This window comes from Bos indicus x Bos taurus, chromosome 5, assembly GCF_003369695.1.
Source record: "Bos indicus x Bos taurus breed Angus x Brahman F1 hybrid chromosome 5, Bos_hybrid_MaternalHap_v2.0, whole genome shotgun sequence".
Classification (NCBI taxonomy): domain Eukaryota; kingdom Metazoa; phylum Chordata; class Mammalia; order Artiodactyla; family Bovidae; genus Bos; species Bos indicus x Bos taurus.
The window spans coordinates 79,402,149-79,421,231 of NC_040080.1; the positions used below are offsets into that span (position 1 = coordinate 79,402,149).

Consider the following 19,083-nt stretch of genomic DNA (forward strand, 5'->3'; position numbering starts at 1 on the left):
AATACATTTGAATCAGTTCTAATGAGGTGGATGAAACTGGAGCCTATTATACAGAGTGAAGTAAGCCAGAAAGAAAATCACCAATACAGTATACTAACGCATATATATGGAATTTAGAAAGATGGTAACGATAACCCTGTACGTGAGACAGCAAAAGAGACAAGATGTATAGAACAGTCTTTCGGACTCTGTGGGAGAGGGAGAGGGTGGGATCATTTGGGAGAATTCCATTGAAACATGTATAATATCATATATGAAACAAATTGCCAGTCCAGGTTCGATGCATGATACTGGATGCTTGGGGCTGGTACACTGGAACGACCCAGAGGGATGATACGGGAAGGGTGGAGGGAGTGGGGTTCAGGATGGGGAACACGTGTATACCTGTGCCAGATTTATGTTGATGTATGGTAAAACCAATACAATATTGTAAAGTAATTAACCTCCAATTAAAATAAATAAATTTATATTTAAAATAAAATCCTGACGCATACCAAGATTATCTTGAAATTTTTTGAAAACTACAAATGCTCAGGTATTAATTTTCTTCTCCACAGCTCCAGATGTTTCTAATGAGTAGTCGTGTTTAAAAACAACTGGACTCTATGATAATTTTTACTTTTATCTAGTTTGTTCCACTTTTTCTCTTTCATATTCCATGCTCCCATTTCATTTAGTTTATGTTCTCCAATTTCTCCTTTTTTTTTTGGATGTTCTTTCTCAAGCCTTATCAACTGTAGCAGAAAAGCTTTTGTGTATAAATATAAATATGTATAATACATATGTTTTAGAAAACAGGATTTTTTGCCTAAAAAAAATGACATTTTGATTCCACTTGTTTGTCCACTTCTGTATGAACAGAATGCTAGATTTCTGATTTAAAAATATATATGCAATAAGCAACAAAGATTTAGTGTATAGCATAGGGAACTATAGTCAACATCTTGTTATAACCAATGGAAAATAATTTCAAAAATAACATATGGTTTTTTGTATTTGTATAACTGAATCACCTTGCTGGGCACGTGAAACACTGTAAGTCAATATATTTAAAAGAAAAAAAAAAACTTTATTGCTGAAAAACATTAATCATTATCTGAGCCTCCACCAAGTTCTAATCTTTCCCAATGGTAACAAAATATCACTGATTGCAAGTCATCATAACAAATATAGTAAAAATGAAAAAGCTTGAAATATTGCAACAATCACCAAAATGTGACACAGGGACACAAAGTGAGCAAACGATGTTGGTGAAATGGCACTGATGAATCCAATGCGGGATCGTCACAAAACTTCATTTTGTAAAAAGCACAATGATCTGTAAAGCACATGAAGTGTGCTTGTAATAGTATTATCTCACTGAGTTATTATGAAAATTATATGAATATAAGTAAAATATTTAGAAGAATATTTGGCACAGAGTAAGCATTAAATCAAAGTTTAGGTATCACTTCCAGGGTATTGGCAGCTAAATCAATTTCCAAGTCATGTTCTGCCTGAAGTGACTAGGGAGATACTAAAATCAGTAGAGAAGGATGCTGGTGCCACCATGATGCCAGTGTGCACTGTGGTGCTCGGGACCCCAGCACACTGCTCAGCCTGTTGTGAAACGAGCCTTCTGCTGTGTGGATTTAGACACATATTCCAGAACACACCATTCTAAACAATGGCGCCAATATTTAATAAAAGACCTAAGTGTGAATCATGCTGTAGTCCCAACTTGAGTTTAGACTTATCTGTAATACTTGGCTATTTTGTTTCTCTATACATCCAGGGAAGTTAAATTTCTATGTGGAAACTATTTTGGGGTTTTCCTTCAATGAAAGTTTCCTTTATAAAAGTGTTGCTTCATCTTCACTATGAAGTCAGAGAAAAAGAAAAGCAAGGAAATAAAAAGAGGTGAAGACAGGAAGGATGCATAAAGGAACCAAGTTCAATCAGGAAGAAAAAAGAAAAATAGTATCATGTGCTTTTGAGTAATGATGGCCATGACTGCTTGCTATTTGAGATCTACCAGCATTCGACATCACCAAAGGTGTTAAACCCAAAGACATTAGTGTGAATCAGACTATGTTCTTACTTTGAGCTTAAAATACAGAAGACAGAAGTATGGATGGATGAAAAAGAAAAATGCTTAAGACAGAAGTCATATGAACAACATCACAGAACTCAGATTAACACTCAGGTCATCTCAATGACAGCTCATGCAAGGAGGGCCATGCAATACTACTAGGCAAACACAATTAGGTCATAATTCTCACTGTAACTCTATAATGTCAACTCCAGCAGATATAAAAGTGTGGAGTTAAAGAGGGGTGGGGCATTGCACATAAACTGTTAATGTTTATGCAACAAGGAAACAGGTCAAATGAAGCTTTACTTGACCTGTCAGTTGCATACCAGTAGAGAGAATAAATCCAACACAGAAATTCTGCTTTAAAAGAAAATAAAACTGAAACAAATTGTGAGAGTTGGGGAAGGGAACAAAGTTGGTTAGCAAAAAAAAAAAATAGCATTAGCTGATAATCTAAAAATCTGTCTGATTCTAACTTTATTTACCTTAAATAAATTTTTCATTGATATTAGCATTGCATGACTTTTTAATCAAACAAGATTTTAAATTTGCTTTGCATTAAAAGACAAAAGTTCAAAGTACTCTTTGAAAGATTGATATTTTTGAAAAGTATTTCTCAATAGGCCATAACATACTAATTAAAAGCTGCAAAGCAGCTACAAACTGTGGTCCAGTAGAGGGAGTACTGGAACAGAGGGTGACAGATAAGCAACTGGTGTAAATTTAAGATTAATTCAGCAAACTCAGTGCTGTATAGATTAACATGTCCATTCTCAGTAAAGGTTTTGAACACCAGTCAATGTCTGAATTGAGACACTCTTTGATATGCCCCACACAGTTACTAAATCATCACCTATAATTAGCAGTAAATGCCAATGCCAATGGGAAAAGGGCGAAATTACATTCTGTGCTTTTTGGCTATAGACATGCTAACAATGATAAGAGTACTATGTTCTTATACTCTGCTCCTTCACAGCAACCTTGCCTGTGTGTTATGCATGAGAGATATAAGATCACACACAACAATCAAACGAAGCAAAATGCACAAACTCACACTCTTTCAATCCTTTTGTACCTATCCACATCTGAAAACTTTGATTATAGGTACAACTTTGCTAAATAAACTCATAAAAAATATAACTGTATAAATGAAAGTGAAAGTCACTCAGTCATGCCCAACTGTATAGCCCAACCCCACGGGCTATACAGTCCATGGAATTCTCCAGGCCAGAATACTGGAGTGGGTAGCCTTTCCCTACTCCATGGCATCTTCCTAACCCAAAGACAGAAACCAATAACTGTACAAGGATATAAAAATAAGATTACAATGGAGAAATACAATAAATTCTTGAGTTTTCAAATTTGTGTCCTATTTGAAATTTGAGTCTTCAAGTTTAAAAAGTCTGGTGTCAGAAGTAGTAGAGCAGGAACACTGACAAAAGCCTGGTCCCAGGACTTAAGTCAAGGATGAGACCAGAGGAACCAAAAGAACCTCTGGTGAAACCAAAACATAAATAATGCCATTTTCATAATGGGTACGCAATAAGCTAATTTTGGTGTAACTAGTCAAGGAAAATGAACCCATAAAATAAATCAGAAACCTCTGATTTCTTATGCTTCTTTTACATGAATCATTGATTCTCAATATATTTATACATTCTAATTATAGACTGAACAATTATACTCTACAGCTTGGTATCTTTTATGATTTTCAAAGATTTCTGTTGAAGGACCCTGCAACTCTTCCTATTTCAGTAATTCATGACTACATGTTTTAGCCACCCAGTAGTAACTATCTCAGCAAAGGATTTCTAATACTACAAAATTCAAAGAAGCAAGAGGTGTCAAAGGAGAATCAAAATTGAGTCAGTACTGTTAAGAGAGCTCTCTTAAATAGAGTTAGCAGCCATTAAGAAAATGCATTTCTCAGCCTGGACGGAATCTGACCTTTGATCTGGTAAAGTCACAAAGAACACCAGCCAGAAACTCAAGATACTTAATGGACCTCTACTCTAATTCTAAGGGCTTCCCTGGTGCCTCAGTGGTAAAGAACCCACCTGTCAATGCAGGAAATGTGGGTTCAATCCCTGGATCAGAAAGATGCCCTGGAGAAGGAATGGCAACCCACTCCAGTATTCCCTGTCTGAGAAATCCCATGGACAGAGAAGCCTGACGGACTACAGTCCATGGGGTCAGAAAGAATCAGGCACAAATTAGCCACTGATCAGGCAGGCACTCTAATTCTACTCTGATTCCTTAAGGATCGATATTTTCCACCTTGAATGGGGACAATCACAAATCTTACCAGGCAACTTTTAGCAACCTCATGATCTTTTGCCTTTACTTAACTCTTTCTCTTCCTTGTAATAGTCTTTCAGTGTTACAGGACTCTGTATATACTGAATCACAGTTCTTAAGACCCTAAATAAACTTTTCTTCTTATTTGCAGCCTCCTGCATTTGGGGGGTTTGACAGAAGTTTGAAGAAGAAAGTAAAAGTTTAAAAGCATAATGGTTTAAAATTTAAAAAAGATTCAATGGATATTAATCTGGCATTATTTACAACTGAAAATCCCCAAAGACAGTCCCTGCATAGTCAAGACCAACTAAACCCTATTTAGCCTAATCCTCCCACAAAAATCATTCTAGTTTCATGACTGACCCATCATCACCCTTCAGTCACTTTTTGCTTCATATACTGCTTTGACTTTTTGGTGCCTTTACACTCACTGTTAACTCTAACTTAAACGCTCATTAGTTGAAAAGAGCAAAAGACTCCAAGGTTCTGGTTTTTAATTCTGATTTTGCATTAGTGTCCTCATCATTTAACTGCTATACCTTTTTTATTGCATACCTTGGTTTATTGGGCTTTAAAGACAGTAAATGTTTTACAAAATGAAGGTCTGTGGCAACCCTTGATGGAACAAGTCTATTGGCACCATTTTTCCAGCAGTACTTGCTCACTTCAAGTCTCTGGGTCACATTCTGGTAATTTTCACAATATTTCCAACTCTTTCATTATGATTATAATTGTCATGATGAACTACAATCAGCTATCTTTGATGTTATTAATGCAATTGTTTTGTGGCACCACAAGTCACACCCACAGAAGATGGGAACTTTGTGTCTGTTCTGATTGCTCCAGGAACCATTGGCTCCCCAGCCTCTCTCCCCATCTCCCAGTCCTCCCTGTTTCCCAGAGACACACAATATTTAAATTAGTCAAAATAACATCCCTGCGTTTAACAGTTTCTAAGTGTCAGAGTGAAAAGAAGAATCACAGGTCTCTTATTTTAAATGAAAGCTAGAATTGACTAAGCTCAGTGAGGAAGGCATGACTCAAGCCAAGACAGGCCACAAACTAGGCCTCTTGCACCCATTAGCCAAACTGCAAAGGCAAAGCAGAAGGATATTACAAGTACTACTCCAGTGAATAAAATTCTCCAAGCCAGGCTTCAACAGTACATGAACCATGAACTTCCAGATGTTCAAGCTGGATTTAGAAAAGGCGGAGGAACCAGAGATCACATTGCCAACATGCACTGGATCATAGAAAAAGCAAAAAGAATTCCAGAAAAAAATCTACTACTGAATTATTGATTACACCAAAGACTTTGACTGTGTAGATCACAACAAACTGTGGAAAATTCTTAGAGATGGGAATACCAGACCACTTGACCTGCCTCCTGAGAAATCTGTACAGGTCAAGAAGCAACAGTTAGAACTGGACATGGAAAAACAGACTGGTTCCAAATTGGGAAAGGAGTACATCAAGGCTGTATATTATTACCCTGCTTATTTAACTTATATGCAGAGTACATCATGCAAAATGCCAGGCTGTATGAAACACAAGCTGGAATCAAGACTGCCAGGAGACATATCAATAACCTCAGATATGCAAATGACACCACCTTTACAGAGAAAGTGAAAAGGAACTAAAGAGCCTCTTGATGAAAGTGAAAGAGGTGAGTGAAAAAGCTGGTTTAAAACTCAACATTCCAAAAACTAAGATCATGGCATCTGGTCCCATCACTCCATGGCAAACAGATGGAGAAATAATGAAAACAGTGACAGACTTTATTTTCTTGGGCTCCAAAATCACTGTAGATGGTGACTGCAGCCATGAAATTTTAAAAGACGCTTGCTCCTTGGAAGAAAAGCTATGACCAACTTAGACAGCATCTTAAAAAGCAGAGACATTACTCTGCTGACATAGGTCCATCTAGTCAAAACTATGGTTTTGCCAGTAGTCATGTATGGATGTGACAGTTGGACCATAAAGAAAGCTGAGTGCCAAAGAATTGATGTTTTTGAACTGTGGTGGTGGAAAAGACTCTTGAGAGCCCCTTGGACTGCAAGGAGATCCAACCAGTCAGTCATAAAGGATATGAGTCCTGAATATTCACTGTAAGGACTGATGCTGAAGCTGAAGCTCCAATACTTTGGCCACCTGATGTGAAGAAATGACTCATTGGAAAAGACACTGATGCTGGGAAAGATTGAAGGTGGGAGGAGAAGGGGATAACAGAGGATGAGACAGTTGGATGGCATCACTGACTTGATGGACATGAGTTTGAGTAAACTCCGGGAGTTGGTGATAGACAGGGAAGACTGGTGTACTGCAGTCCATGGGGTCACAAAGAGTCTGACACAACTGAACAGCTGAACTGAACTGAACTCTGGTGAATACAAGAACAAGAAAGCAAAACAGCTCTATTGCTAATTCAGAGAAAGCTGTAGTGGTCTGACAGATGAGCAAACCAGCTAAAATATTTCCTTAAGCCAAAGCTTAATCCAGAGAAGGGCCTGTGTGTGTGTTCAATCGCTCAGTCATGTCCAACTCTTTGTGACCCCATGGGCTGTAGCCCACCAGGCTCCTTTGTCCATGGAACCCTCCAGGCAAGAATACTGGAGTGGGTCCAGGGGATCTTCACAAAGCAGGAATCAACCTAGGACTCCTACATTGAAGGCAGATTCTTTACCATTTGAGCCACTAAGGAAGACCAAGAAGGGCCTCTCTTCAATTATATGAAGATTAAGAGAAGTGAGAAAGATGCAGAAGTGTGAAGCTAGCAGAGGTTGATTCATTAAGCTTAAGGAAAGAAACCCTCTCCATAACATAAAAGCACAGGGTGAAGCAGCAAGAACTGATAGAGAAGCTGCAGCAAGTAACCCAGAAGACACAGTTAGGATAAGTAAGGAAGGTGGCTACACTAAACAACAGATTTTCAGCATACAGGAAACTGCCTTACATTAAAAGAAGATTCCTTCTAGGACTTCTATAAGAGAAGTCAATGCCTGGCTTCAGGGTTTCCAAGGACAGGCTGGCCCTCTTGTCAGGGGTTAATGCAGCTGGTGACTCTGAGTCAAAGCCAATGCTCATTTACTATTCTAAAACTCCCAGGGCCCTTAAGAATTAGGCTAAATCTACCCTGCCTATTCTCTACAAATGCAACAAAGCCTGGATGATAGCACATCTGTTTACAACATGGTTTCCTGAATATTTCAAGCCCTCTATCGAGACCTACTGCTCAGAAAAGATTCCCTGCAAAATATTACTGCTCACTGACAATGCACCTAGTTACCCAAGAGTTCTGAAGATGTACAAGATTGATGTTGCTTTAATGCCTGCTAACATAACGTCCTTTGTTACATACTTTGGCCACCTCATGTGAAGAGTTGACTCATTGGAAAAGACTCTGATGCTGGGAGGGATTGGGGGCAGGAGGAAAAGGGGATGACAGAGGATGAGGTGGCTAGATGGCATCACTGACTAGATGGATGTGAGTCTGAGTGAACTCCCGGAGTTGGTGATGGACAGGAAAGCCTGGTGTACTGCAGTCCATGGGGTCGCAAAGAGTCGGACATGACTGAGTGACTGAACTGAACTGACCTGACCTGAACATAACATCCATTCTGCAGCCCATGGACCAAGGAGCAATTTTGACTTTCAAGTCTTATTATTTAAGAAATACCAGTGTAAGCTTATAGCTGCTATACATAGTGATTCCTCTGATGGATCTGGGCAAAGTCAATTGAAAACCTTCTGAAACGATCCACCATTCCAGATGCCGCTAAGAACATAACTGATTCATAGGAAGAAGTCAAAACAGCAACATTAATAAGAGTTTGGCAGAAGTTGATTCTAACTCCCCATGATGACTTTGAGGGGATGGAACTTGAGTGGAGGAAGTAATTGCCAGCTGTGGTAGAAACAGCAAGAGAACCAGAGTTAGAAGAGGAGCCTGAAAATGTGACTGAATTGCTACACTCTCACGTAAAACTTTCACAGATAAGGAGTTGCTTCTTATGGGTGAACAAAGAAAGCGGTCTCTCAAGATGAAATGAATATGCTGGTGAATATGCTATGAACATTGTTGAAATGGCAGCAATGGATTTAGAATATTACATGAAGTTAGTTGACAAAGCAGTGTCAGTGTTTGAGAGGGACTGATTTCAACTTTGAAAGAAGTTATAACTATGGGTAAAATGCTATCTAACAGCATCAAATGTTACAGAAAAATCACTTGTGAAAGGAAGTCAACTGATGCAGCAAACTTCACTGTTATCTTATTTCAAGAAATTGCCAGTCTCCAGCCTTCAGCAACCACCACCTTGATCAGTCAATAGCCTCCAATGTGGAGGCAAGACTCTCCAACAGCAAAGATTACTAGCTGAAGACTCACATTATTTCTGGTGTTTTTTGTTGTTGTTTTTTTTTTTAATTAAGATACATAGTTTTTTTAGAAATAATACTATTTGTATACAATAGACTACAGTATAGTATAAAATAACTTCATATGCACTGGAAGCTTGTGTCAATTATTTTATTGCAATATTCACTTTATTTCAGTGGTCCAGAACCCACACTACCTATGAGGTAGGCATCCAGAAAAAGGAAACCTGTTTCTAGAGCTAAAAGGGTTAAATGAGATAACATATGTAAAAACAGCAGGGTACCTATCCCATACTAAAGCACTAAAAAATAGTAACTTCTTTCATGGATCTCTGTAAATCTGTTGAACTCCTACTCACCCTCCAAACCCCAATTTAAATCTGTTTCTATAAAACCTCCTTAATTATTTGTTCTATTTTCTTCCTCCCCAAAAATGCAATTGCTTAGTCTTCTGTGTTTCCCATAGGAGTTACAGAAACCTCTACTGTACTTTAAATGCTTGTTGATGGCCTTTGTGTTCCATTAGAGAATGAATACCTTCAGGGTGGGATTTTTATCTAACTACTGCCTACTCCAAAAGTTAAAGAATCAATAATGAAACTTAATTAGCATTTATTAAACAAGTAAATGATTTAATTACACTATTACAAACTAAATTCCATCACCTCCACTAGCTTGGTTCATAGTGATGCTCTCCATCTATATGCCATTACTCCACGGCAAATAGATGGAGAAACAATGACAGACGTTATTTTCTTGGGCTCCAAAATCACTGCAGATGGTGACTGCAGCCATGAAATTAAAGGACGCTTGCTCCTTGGAAGAAAATCTATGACCAACATTTAAAAACCAGAGACATTGCTCTGCCAACAAAGGTCCGTCTAGTCAAAGCTATAGTTTTTCCAATAGTCATTCATGTATGGATGTGAGAGCTGGACCATAAAGAAAGCTGAGTGCCAAAGAATTGATGTTTTTGAACTGTGGTGGTGGAGAAGATTCTTGAGAGCCCCTTGGACTGCAAGGAGATCCAACCAGTCAGTCATAAAGGAAATCAGTCCTGAATATTCACTGTAAGGACTGATGCTGAAGCTGAAGCTCCAATACTTTGGCCACCTGATGTAAAGAACTGACTCACTGGAAAAGACCCTGATGCTGGAAAAGATTGAAGGTGGGAGGAGAAGGGGATGACAGAGGATGAGATGGTTGGATGGCATCACTGACTCGATGGACATGAGTTTAAGTAAGCTCCAGGAGCTGGTGATGGACAGGGGAGCCTGATGTGCTGCAGACCATGGGGTTGCAAAGAGTAGGAAACGACTGAGTGGCTGAACTGAATTGAGCAAACTAAAACCCTTATATAGTCTTTCAAGCATTTCACAATACTCTAAAAAAATAACAGTCCTTACATACTTTGATACCCTATCAGCAATGTAACTTTTTAATGCTTGTGCTTACCGTACACTCATTTACTCATCAAGTACGAGTGCCTCCTACAGGCTGAGAGTACTGTATCTTGGTGAACAAAATGAACAAAAACCCCTGTCCTTATGGGCTTTACATTTACCACAGGTAAATTTGTGGAAGAAAGAAATTGCCATTACAAATTTGCCAGAAAAATATACCAGAAGACACAAAGTTATTCTTCAATATTTACTAAATATCAAAAGGATAATAAAAAACAAAAACCTCCTGACCACACACAAAATCTACTTTAAAAAGTATGATATAAATTCAGAGTCAGTGTAGTAAACAAGCAAAACTAATTTTGTATCCCTAAAAAAATGCTCATCCTAATGACTCATTTCCTTGTAGCTAAAAGTATTTGTAATTTCTTTTTTGAATGGTTAGTAATCTTTTGAGTTTTAAGAATTTTACAATTATACGCATCATATAGATCCTAATTTGAAAGGTGGTGATGTGTAATGTGGCCTCTTTGAAAATCTGTTTAAAACCTTAAAACATTCTTCATTTTGTAAGTGAGGAGAGCTTTTTATGCAACTTTATATCAGGGCTTCCAGTCTAAGTGGTACTCCCCCATGAGTAAGACAGGCCATACCAGGACTAAATCAACTAGCTGCAGTATCAGGCAGGCAACCCTGGTGCCAGAGACACAAATGCTGCTCTTGCACACCAACCTTTCCAACCTTACCTCTTGCTTCATCCTCTTTGCTGCATCCACCTTGTTCCTCAAGCATGGCCTATGCTTTCCTTTCTTTGCTCATTCCCAGGTTTGGCCTAGAAAATCCTTTCCTTATCTCTACTGTCAAAATACTACTTATCAACATACCATTTCCATCTGCAAGAGCTAGGCTTTCCTCTCTTGGGGTAACTGTACCCTCTTTTAATTAACAACCCTGTCTGTGAGCCTTTCTTACAGAGCTTAGCTAGTTCTACCTTGCTCTAACCCTGCCCAGCCACTCTTACTGAAGCATAAATGTTCGTCACTGTTCTGCTCATCTGGAAAAGGCCCTTAAACACACAACAGGGGCTTGCTTTTCCTATCAGATAAAAGACTAAATATAATACCCAAATATCCAATACTTGCCATAGCTAAATGCTAGGAAACTTCACTGAGAGATCTCTGAAAAACAGTATTGATTTCCAAAATTACAAAAAAGACTCAGTCTTACTGAACAAATCTTGCTACCTAAAATTACACTATTTCAATGTCAGAAGAAACAAAAGAGGTAATCTGTTGTCCCATGCAGAGAATGCTGACAGGAGAATCCTGAAGGCACTAGGTACTTCTTACAGAGAGGTTTCATTTCAGTTGTACTTTTTGGTCATTTTAGACTTTAATAATAGTCAACTTAACATGTAACTGAGAGCCTTGCCCTGCTTCACTAAGTAACAGTGCAATAAACAAACAAAAAGGAAATCGGTAATAACTAATTCTGGATATAAAGTGCAGTGAGCTGGGTTTCAGGTTATGGTTCCTACATGTGGAGTTGTATAAATAGGGCTCTCTCCCCCGTAGAGTCCACAGAGAAAAGGTGAAAAGCATAAACGTCAAACAAGTGGTGAATGGACAGATCATCAGGAGCCCTAGTTTAAAGGGCTCTTTCATCAATCCCCAGCCATAGGGAAGAAATACTTCAACAGCACCCTAAAGGAAACAAGAAACTGAATCATGAAAGGAAACAATAAAAAAGCATCAGCGGCATGCCTTACAAAAATTACTAGTGAGATTTAAGTCTCACCCCCCACTTTGTCTCAAAAGTGCTTTCTAATAATACTGCGCACATTCCAAACAGCTTCCATCTGCCAAGAACTTACCAACTGCACCTCCCCTGCTCAGCAACCAGGGTGAAAAACCAATCCCAAGGGAACCTTCATCCCTTCATTTTGGCAATAAACTGCAAACATCTACCTTGCTGGGCATTTACCCACAGGGCGAATAGTTTCAAAGTGAATTTAGGAGGTGAACAAGACCCAAGGGAAAACAGGAGAGACAAAACAAAAAGGAGAATGGGTGAATACAGATTTAAAGGAAAAGGTCAGGAAAACAGAAAAGTCAAGAATTTATTTGAGGGCGGGGGGAAGGAAAGCAAAAGGCAATACAAAAAGTAAACTCAAAAGAAGAGAATAAAATACTACTCTACCCTAAAGATAAATGACTCGAGAAGGAAAATGAGGAGCAGCAAAGAGTAGAGTCCAGATGACTTGAGGAACTTTAAAAATTCTCTTACTGTATCTTTTAAGACTTATTGGGTTCGGAGTTCGGAATCCTAGAAGAGGCAAAGGTCTAGCAGTGGAGGAAAAAGTGAGACAATGTTGGAGAGTAAAAAGATCTTCCCTCCTAAGCTCTTAGCTAGACATCAGGTAAGGCTGAATCAAGGAAACCGCTGGTGAGGAGCCGGGTTCCAGGAAGGGCTTAGAGAGGCAAGTATCACGCGGATTCACTTGTCCGTAGGCGACAGAGTCCACGTGGGCTCGGGGGAGAGCACAGCGATCCCCCACCCCCACCCCCACCCTGGAGGGAGACTGAGAGGCCGGACTAACAAACAGATGGGCTCTCAGAACAGGAGCAAGAGATGCGAAGTGTCCTCGGGAGCTGGCCACACTCGACGGGGACCCTGAAGGGGGAAAAGAACGCAGCGACCAGGGTCAAGGGCGGAGTCGCCAGGGGCCCCGCAGGCGCTCTTCGCGAAGCCGGAACTCACCGATGCCGAGCCCCACAACCAGGCGGCCGGCGAGCAGCGTCTCCTTGTTGTTCGCCGCGGCCAGCACCGCGGAGCCGGCGGTGAAGAGGGCACTGGCCAGCAGGATGGCGGCGCGGCGGCCGAAGACGCCGTTGAGGGCCCCGCCGGCCAGCGCCGAGACGGCGGCCGCCCCCACCGTGCTGGACACGAGCAGCTCCTGCCACATCGCGTCCAGGCTGAGCTGCCGCTTGAGCAGCAGCATGGCCCCCGACACCACCCCGGTGTCATAGCCGAACAGGAAGCCGCCCAGCGCGGAGAAGACTGCCACCACGTACACGAAGGCGGGGGTCTCGTCCTGCTGGAACTGCCGCCGCGCCGCGCGTTCCAGGTCCCCGACGCCGCCGCCGCCCGCGCCCGCGCCCTGCAGGCTGGCGCTCGACTCCGCGGCCGCCAGAAGGCTGCGCTCCCCGGCCGTGCTCGCCGCGTCCGGCTCCTGCTGCTTCCTGCGGCGCTCGCCCATGAGGCTGCTCAAGCTCCGCAGCGTGTACTCCACATTCTCGCTCGCCTTGCGGGACATAAGGCAGGGGCCCGGGGCTGCCCGGGGGAACGAGGCTCCGCGGGCTGGCGGTCTCGAAGGGCTGGACAGCCCGAACGGGCACAAGGAACCGCCGCCTTCCTCCTCCCGGCTCCTGCTCCGCCTGCCACGGTAGCAGCCGCCGCCGCAGCCACTCCGGGGAGAAAGTTGCTGCCCGCCGGCCCCGGCTCTGCGGAGTTGGAGCCTGGCGGGTCTCACTCGAGACTCACGCCCCGCGCCTGCCGAGCTGGCGCTGCGGAGCAAGCGGGAGGTGGGGCCGCAGGTCACGTGCAGCCCCAGCCGGCGGGGCCGGCCCGAGACGCCCCGCCCCTCCTCGGGCGGTGCCAGCCTCAGCCCACCCCGGACCCCTAAACCCCACCTCCCGGTCGAGCGCAACCTCTGACCTAGGGTCCTTCTAACGTGGCTCTCTGTTTCTTAACTGCTCCAAGTCCCATAGTTTGAGGGTTGCAGTTGAGGAGCAAGCCAGTGTTTGCAGCCCGGTACTAGACTTCGAGACTCAGAGAAATGGTTTACGATGATCGCACGGTTTGGAAAGGCAAGGAGAGAGCCACTTTAGAAAAGCCTGAGGATGGCCAAGGCTGGAAGGGCCTAGGAAAAAATATTCTGTTATGGCATATCGCAAGTACCCCTCCTTCCTTTTATAATATTGTGATATAAATGAATCTGTTCCGGAGCAATTCAGCTTCTTATGGCCAGTCCCTCCTCAATGTATGCTTCTTTTAAAGGAACGATACATCTTATTTCTTTGAGGTTAGAGTTAACCTATCTTCCCAGGTGAATCACAAAACTTGTTCCATGGATCCCTGAAAAGAAAATTCACGTTTATACATTCCACTCGTGTCACCAAGTATTAATAGCTCCCACTGGTACAAAGTAAACCCAAGGTTTCATCTGATTTGAGGTTTAATAGACAACCTCCATCAACCCACTCACTAAAAGGAAGGATGTCTTCTCCCTGGAAAAATCTACACTGTTGTCCTCCATTCTCAGGGGGCAATTTTAACTGTCTCATTTGTTTGTGTGATGTGTTGTGCTCAGTCCCTTCAGTCGTGTCTGACTCTTTGCAACCCTATGGAATGTAGCCCGCTAGACTCCTTTGTCCATGGGATTCTCCAGGCAAGAATAGTGGAGTGGGTTGCCATTTCCTCCCCCAGGAATCCAACTCTGGTCTCCTGTGTCTCCTGCATTGCAGGTGGATTCTTTACTGCTGAGCCACTGGGTAAGCCTGCCTCATTTACTTGAAACAATGCAAAGATGACATTACTTGCCACCAGTGTTTTTAAACTGTTAACTGCGAGTTATTAGTTTGTGGGGGTCCCCCCCCCACACACACACACTTTGACTTGTCATTAGTAAATCATTCTATACAGCTTCACTTTAGAAGAGAAACTATGTTCCTCTGATTTGCTTTCATTCTTCAGGCTCAGGGCAGGAGGGAAAGCATCATATAATTCTATTCTTTATGATTTCAGTGTTAGCGTTAGTTGCTAAGTTGTGTCTGACTCTTTTGTGACCCCATGGACTGTAGCCTGCCAGGTTCCTCTCTCCATGGGATTCTCCAGGCAAGAATACTAGAGTGGGTACCCATTCCCTTCTCCAGGGGATCCTCCCAACCAAGGGATCAAACCTGGGCCTCCTGCATTGTAAGCAGCTTCTTTTACAATCTTTATTGCTGAGCCACCAGCTTTATTTTCCTTATTTAAGTAAAAGACTTCTTAGTTTGAGGTCTATTTTTCCTTGCAGGCTAGAACTTTTTCCTTTTAAAGAAAAGAATTTTGTTGTCTTGTTTCAATAAAAAGTTACATTAGAATTTGTCAAAGTTGCTTTTCTTTGGATTATCAGCCATGATTATCTCCATAATACAACACTTTCCTTTCCCGCAACTAGGAAAAATGATTTAATGGACTCAGAGGGCTTAAACTTATTGTGTGACTTTTAAGTAAGGTTCTCTCATAATTCCCAGGGATCAGTTAAACAGAGAGGGCTTTTAGCTCTAGAGCAATAACTCTTTAATAATACTCATGCTTCTGTAAAAGATTCAGGTAACAGCACGCCCTTTCCCAGGCCTGCTGGTGTAAAACTGCGCCATCTGGTGGTGAGCCATTTCATCGTTTTTGAAGAGCTGGGCTTCTCTACCAGGGGAGAATCGACTGATACTGTTGCCAGTTCCCTCTTGTTGAGATGAAACAAACTTTCATTTACTCCTAGCAGGGACACCTTGTCTCCTGACAATCCCTTGCTGGGAATTCAAATTTTGTGTTCAGTTCAGTTCAGTTCAGTCTCTCAGTCGTGTCCGACTCTTTGCAACCCCATGAATCACAGCGCTCCAGGCCTCCCTGTCCATCACCAACTCCCAGAGTTCACTCAGACTCATGTCCATTGAGTCGGTGATGCCATCCAGCCATCTCATCCTCTGTCGTCCTCTTCTCCTCCTGCCCCCAATCCCTCCCAACATCAGAGTCTTTTCCAATGAGTCAACTCTTCACATGAGGTGGCCAAAGTACTGGAGTTTCAGCTTTAGCGTCATTCCTTCCAAAGAAATCCCAGGGCTGATCTCCTTCAGAATGGACTGGTTGGATCTCCTTACAGTCCAAGGGACTCTCAAGAGTCTTCTCCAACACCACAGTTCAAAAGCATCAATTCTTCGGCGCTCAGCTTTCTTCACAGTCCAACTCTCACATCCATGCATTTTGTGTTACAGAGCACTAAACTAAAAGTGGTTCCATTCAATATCATCAGGCCACCTAAATACCTAAAAACAGGTTACATCCTAAATGAAATATGACATGAAAAAAGGGATCAGAGACTTAAACAGAGTTCTTCCCAGCCCTTGAAGAGTGCCAAGTTCATTTTAGTACCACAGCATGAGTAAAATATAGTTTCCTGAAGCCTGCCACAATTGCAGATTATGGTGAAATGGAAAGCCCATTGGCCAAGAATCAAAAGACATTGGTCCCATCGCTATCACTGTTTTGCTGTACACTTTTGACAAGCAATTAAATTAGCCTGTGCTTGTTTTCTTATTTGCAGAACAGATGATGGTACAGCAATGACTTATTTACTAGAAATGAAAAGGAATTTTAAAATATACCTAATTTCTGTTTCAGAGTAAATAATAATTATAAGCATCATTATTGTTTCCAAGGTGAATTTAAAAACCCAAATTTTAGGGACACTTGCTTTACAACTTCAAAAAATGCTAAGGACCAGATAGAAAAGGGAGAAGGCAATGGCACCCCACTCCAGTACTTTTGCCTAGAAAATCCCATGGACAGAGAACCCTTGTAGGCTGCAGTCCATGGGGTCACTAGAGTCGGACACAACTGAACGACTTCACTTTCACTTTTCACTTTCATGCATTGGAGAGGGAAATGGCAACCCACTCCAGTGTTCTTACCTGGAGAATCCCAGGGACGGGGGAGCCTGGTGGGCTGCCATCTATGGGGTTGCACAGAGTGGGACACGACTTAAGTGACTTAGCAGCAGCAGCAGCAGCAGATAGAAAAGGGAAATAAGTCAGAGAATGGTTTTAGCTGTACTGCTACAGATCCCTTTCCATTCATCTCTCCCACCATAATAGTCCCCTTTTCCCAGAGATAACCATGCCTATCAGTTTGAAATGTATCTTTCCAGAACATTCTCTATGCATTTATATGTATGCATTTTTATATACAAAGGTAAACACAGTTTTGATATTATTCATGTCACAAAGAAAAACACACATCAAACTGGTTTAAGCCAAAATTATGGAGAGGGAGGATTTATAGTCTCTTGTCTCTGAAAAGTTTATAATAGACTGATTTCAAATATAACTAAATATGGGACTCAAAAACCACGATGTCACCAATAACTCCATCTTATCACTTTGCTTCCTTCTGTGTAGGCTCCACTCTCAAATTTCATGTGGTAACCAAGTGGCTACAGCAGGCTCCAAGATCTATCTCCTATTCTACTCATATCTGAAGGCCAGTTAGTGCCCACAGCTTGAGCTATTAATGGAAGTAAATCATAAATCATATGGGCTTAGATTGGAGGGGGGATGATACTCCCATAATAAATCTGGGGTCTTTTTTTGCCAGAAGACAGACAAATCCTGGGCAATAAAAACAACAGACTTGAGTTGTGAAAGTAACTAGTAAAGTGCTCAGTCGCTCAGTTGTGTCTGATTCTTGGGACCCCATGGACTGTAGGCCTGTCTGGCTCCTCTGTCCATGGAAGTTTTCTAGGCAAGAACAGTAAAGTGGGGTACCATCTCCTTTACCAAGGGATCTTCCCAACCAAGGGATCAAACCCACATCTCCTGTGGCTCCTGTGGCTCCTGTATTGGTAGGCAGATTCTTTACTGCTGAGCCATCTGGTAAGCAACTAGTAAAGTAACATGACATAAAAGCCAAATAAAGTGTTTCAAGAAGGAGGGTCTGGCTAATAGTATCAAATGTATTGCACAGAGATCAAAAAGAATAAAAGGTCTTGTGAAATCATTGAAGTTAATTATTAGAAAGTCAATGATGAAGACCTAATATACACCATGATAACTATAGGTAATATATCATATACTGGAAATTTGGGTTTCCTTAGTGGCACTAGTGGTAAAGAACTCGCCTGCCAATGAGGGAAATTTAAGAGACATGGGTTCAACCCCTGGGTTGGGAAGATCCCCTGGAGGAGGACATGGCAACCCACTCCAGTATTCTTGCCTGGTGAATCCCATTGAAAGAGGAGCTTGGTGGGCTATAGTCCCTAGGATCACAAAGAGTCAGACACGACTGAAGCAACTTACCACACACATGCTTGAAACTTGCTAGTTGAATATATCTTAAATGTTCTAACCACAGAAAAAAATAATATGTGATTTGATTATGGTAATCATTTCACAGTATATGTATATATCAAAACATTACACTATGTACATAGTGTAATGTACCCTAACAATACACATTTTTTATTTGTCAGTCATACTATAACAAAGCTGTGGGGGTAGGGAGAAAGAGAGAAAAAAGTCAATGGTGACTGCTGAGAATCAGAATATTGTTTTGATAGTATTTTGCTGGTAATATGTTCAGAAACCCAGTAGTAATGTCAGAATCCTGCCCTAGAATCCTGATCATTCTTCCTTCCTGTATATCTAATAGACAACGGTAGCATCAAAATAAATATACTGTTAATAGGTACAAAGAAGTGGGTCCCAAGGCTAATTTTGAGGTATAATAGATGCACTTTCCCCAAAATCTTGCATTCTTTGACTTGTTCTAAGAAAGAAGAGATGGAATAAGGGAGGCAGGAATGGAAGGTAAAAAGAAAGGATTCTCATCATGCCCAACAAAAAATGCCCAATCTAGATTTGCTCACTACATGGAGATGTGAAACAGGAAATACAAGAAAGCATGAAGCATGGATGATATTTTGATACATGTTGACTTCACTCACCAGTAAACATGCCCAAACAGGAATAGAACTTTTAACACAACATATTATCACTTCCTCCTCTTTTGGGTGGGGAGGGTTATAACACCTCTTACTCCTCAGAGACATTTAGAAGAGAAATTTCAATTAACAGGAAATTAGTGGAAATAACAAACTTGGCTGCATTTTCTAGA

General features: G+C 41.5%; 1 protein-coding gene across 1 annotated transcript in view; it reads right to left on the reverse strand.

Moving 5' to 3' along the window:
- Positions 1-13,732, reverse strand: part of SLC2A13 (solute carrier family 2 member 13) — a 523,994-nt gene extending 510,262 nt beyond the window's left edge. The window contains exon 1 of the mRNA XM_027542584.1: positions 12,913-13,732. Coding sequence (XP_027398385.1) covers positions 12,913-13,468 — 556 coding nt within the window. The 5' untranslated portion in view covers positions 13,469-13,732. The remainder of the gene's footprint in view (positions 1-12,912) is intronic.
- Positions 13,733-19,083: the final 5,351 nt, after the last annotated feature.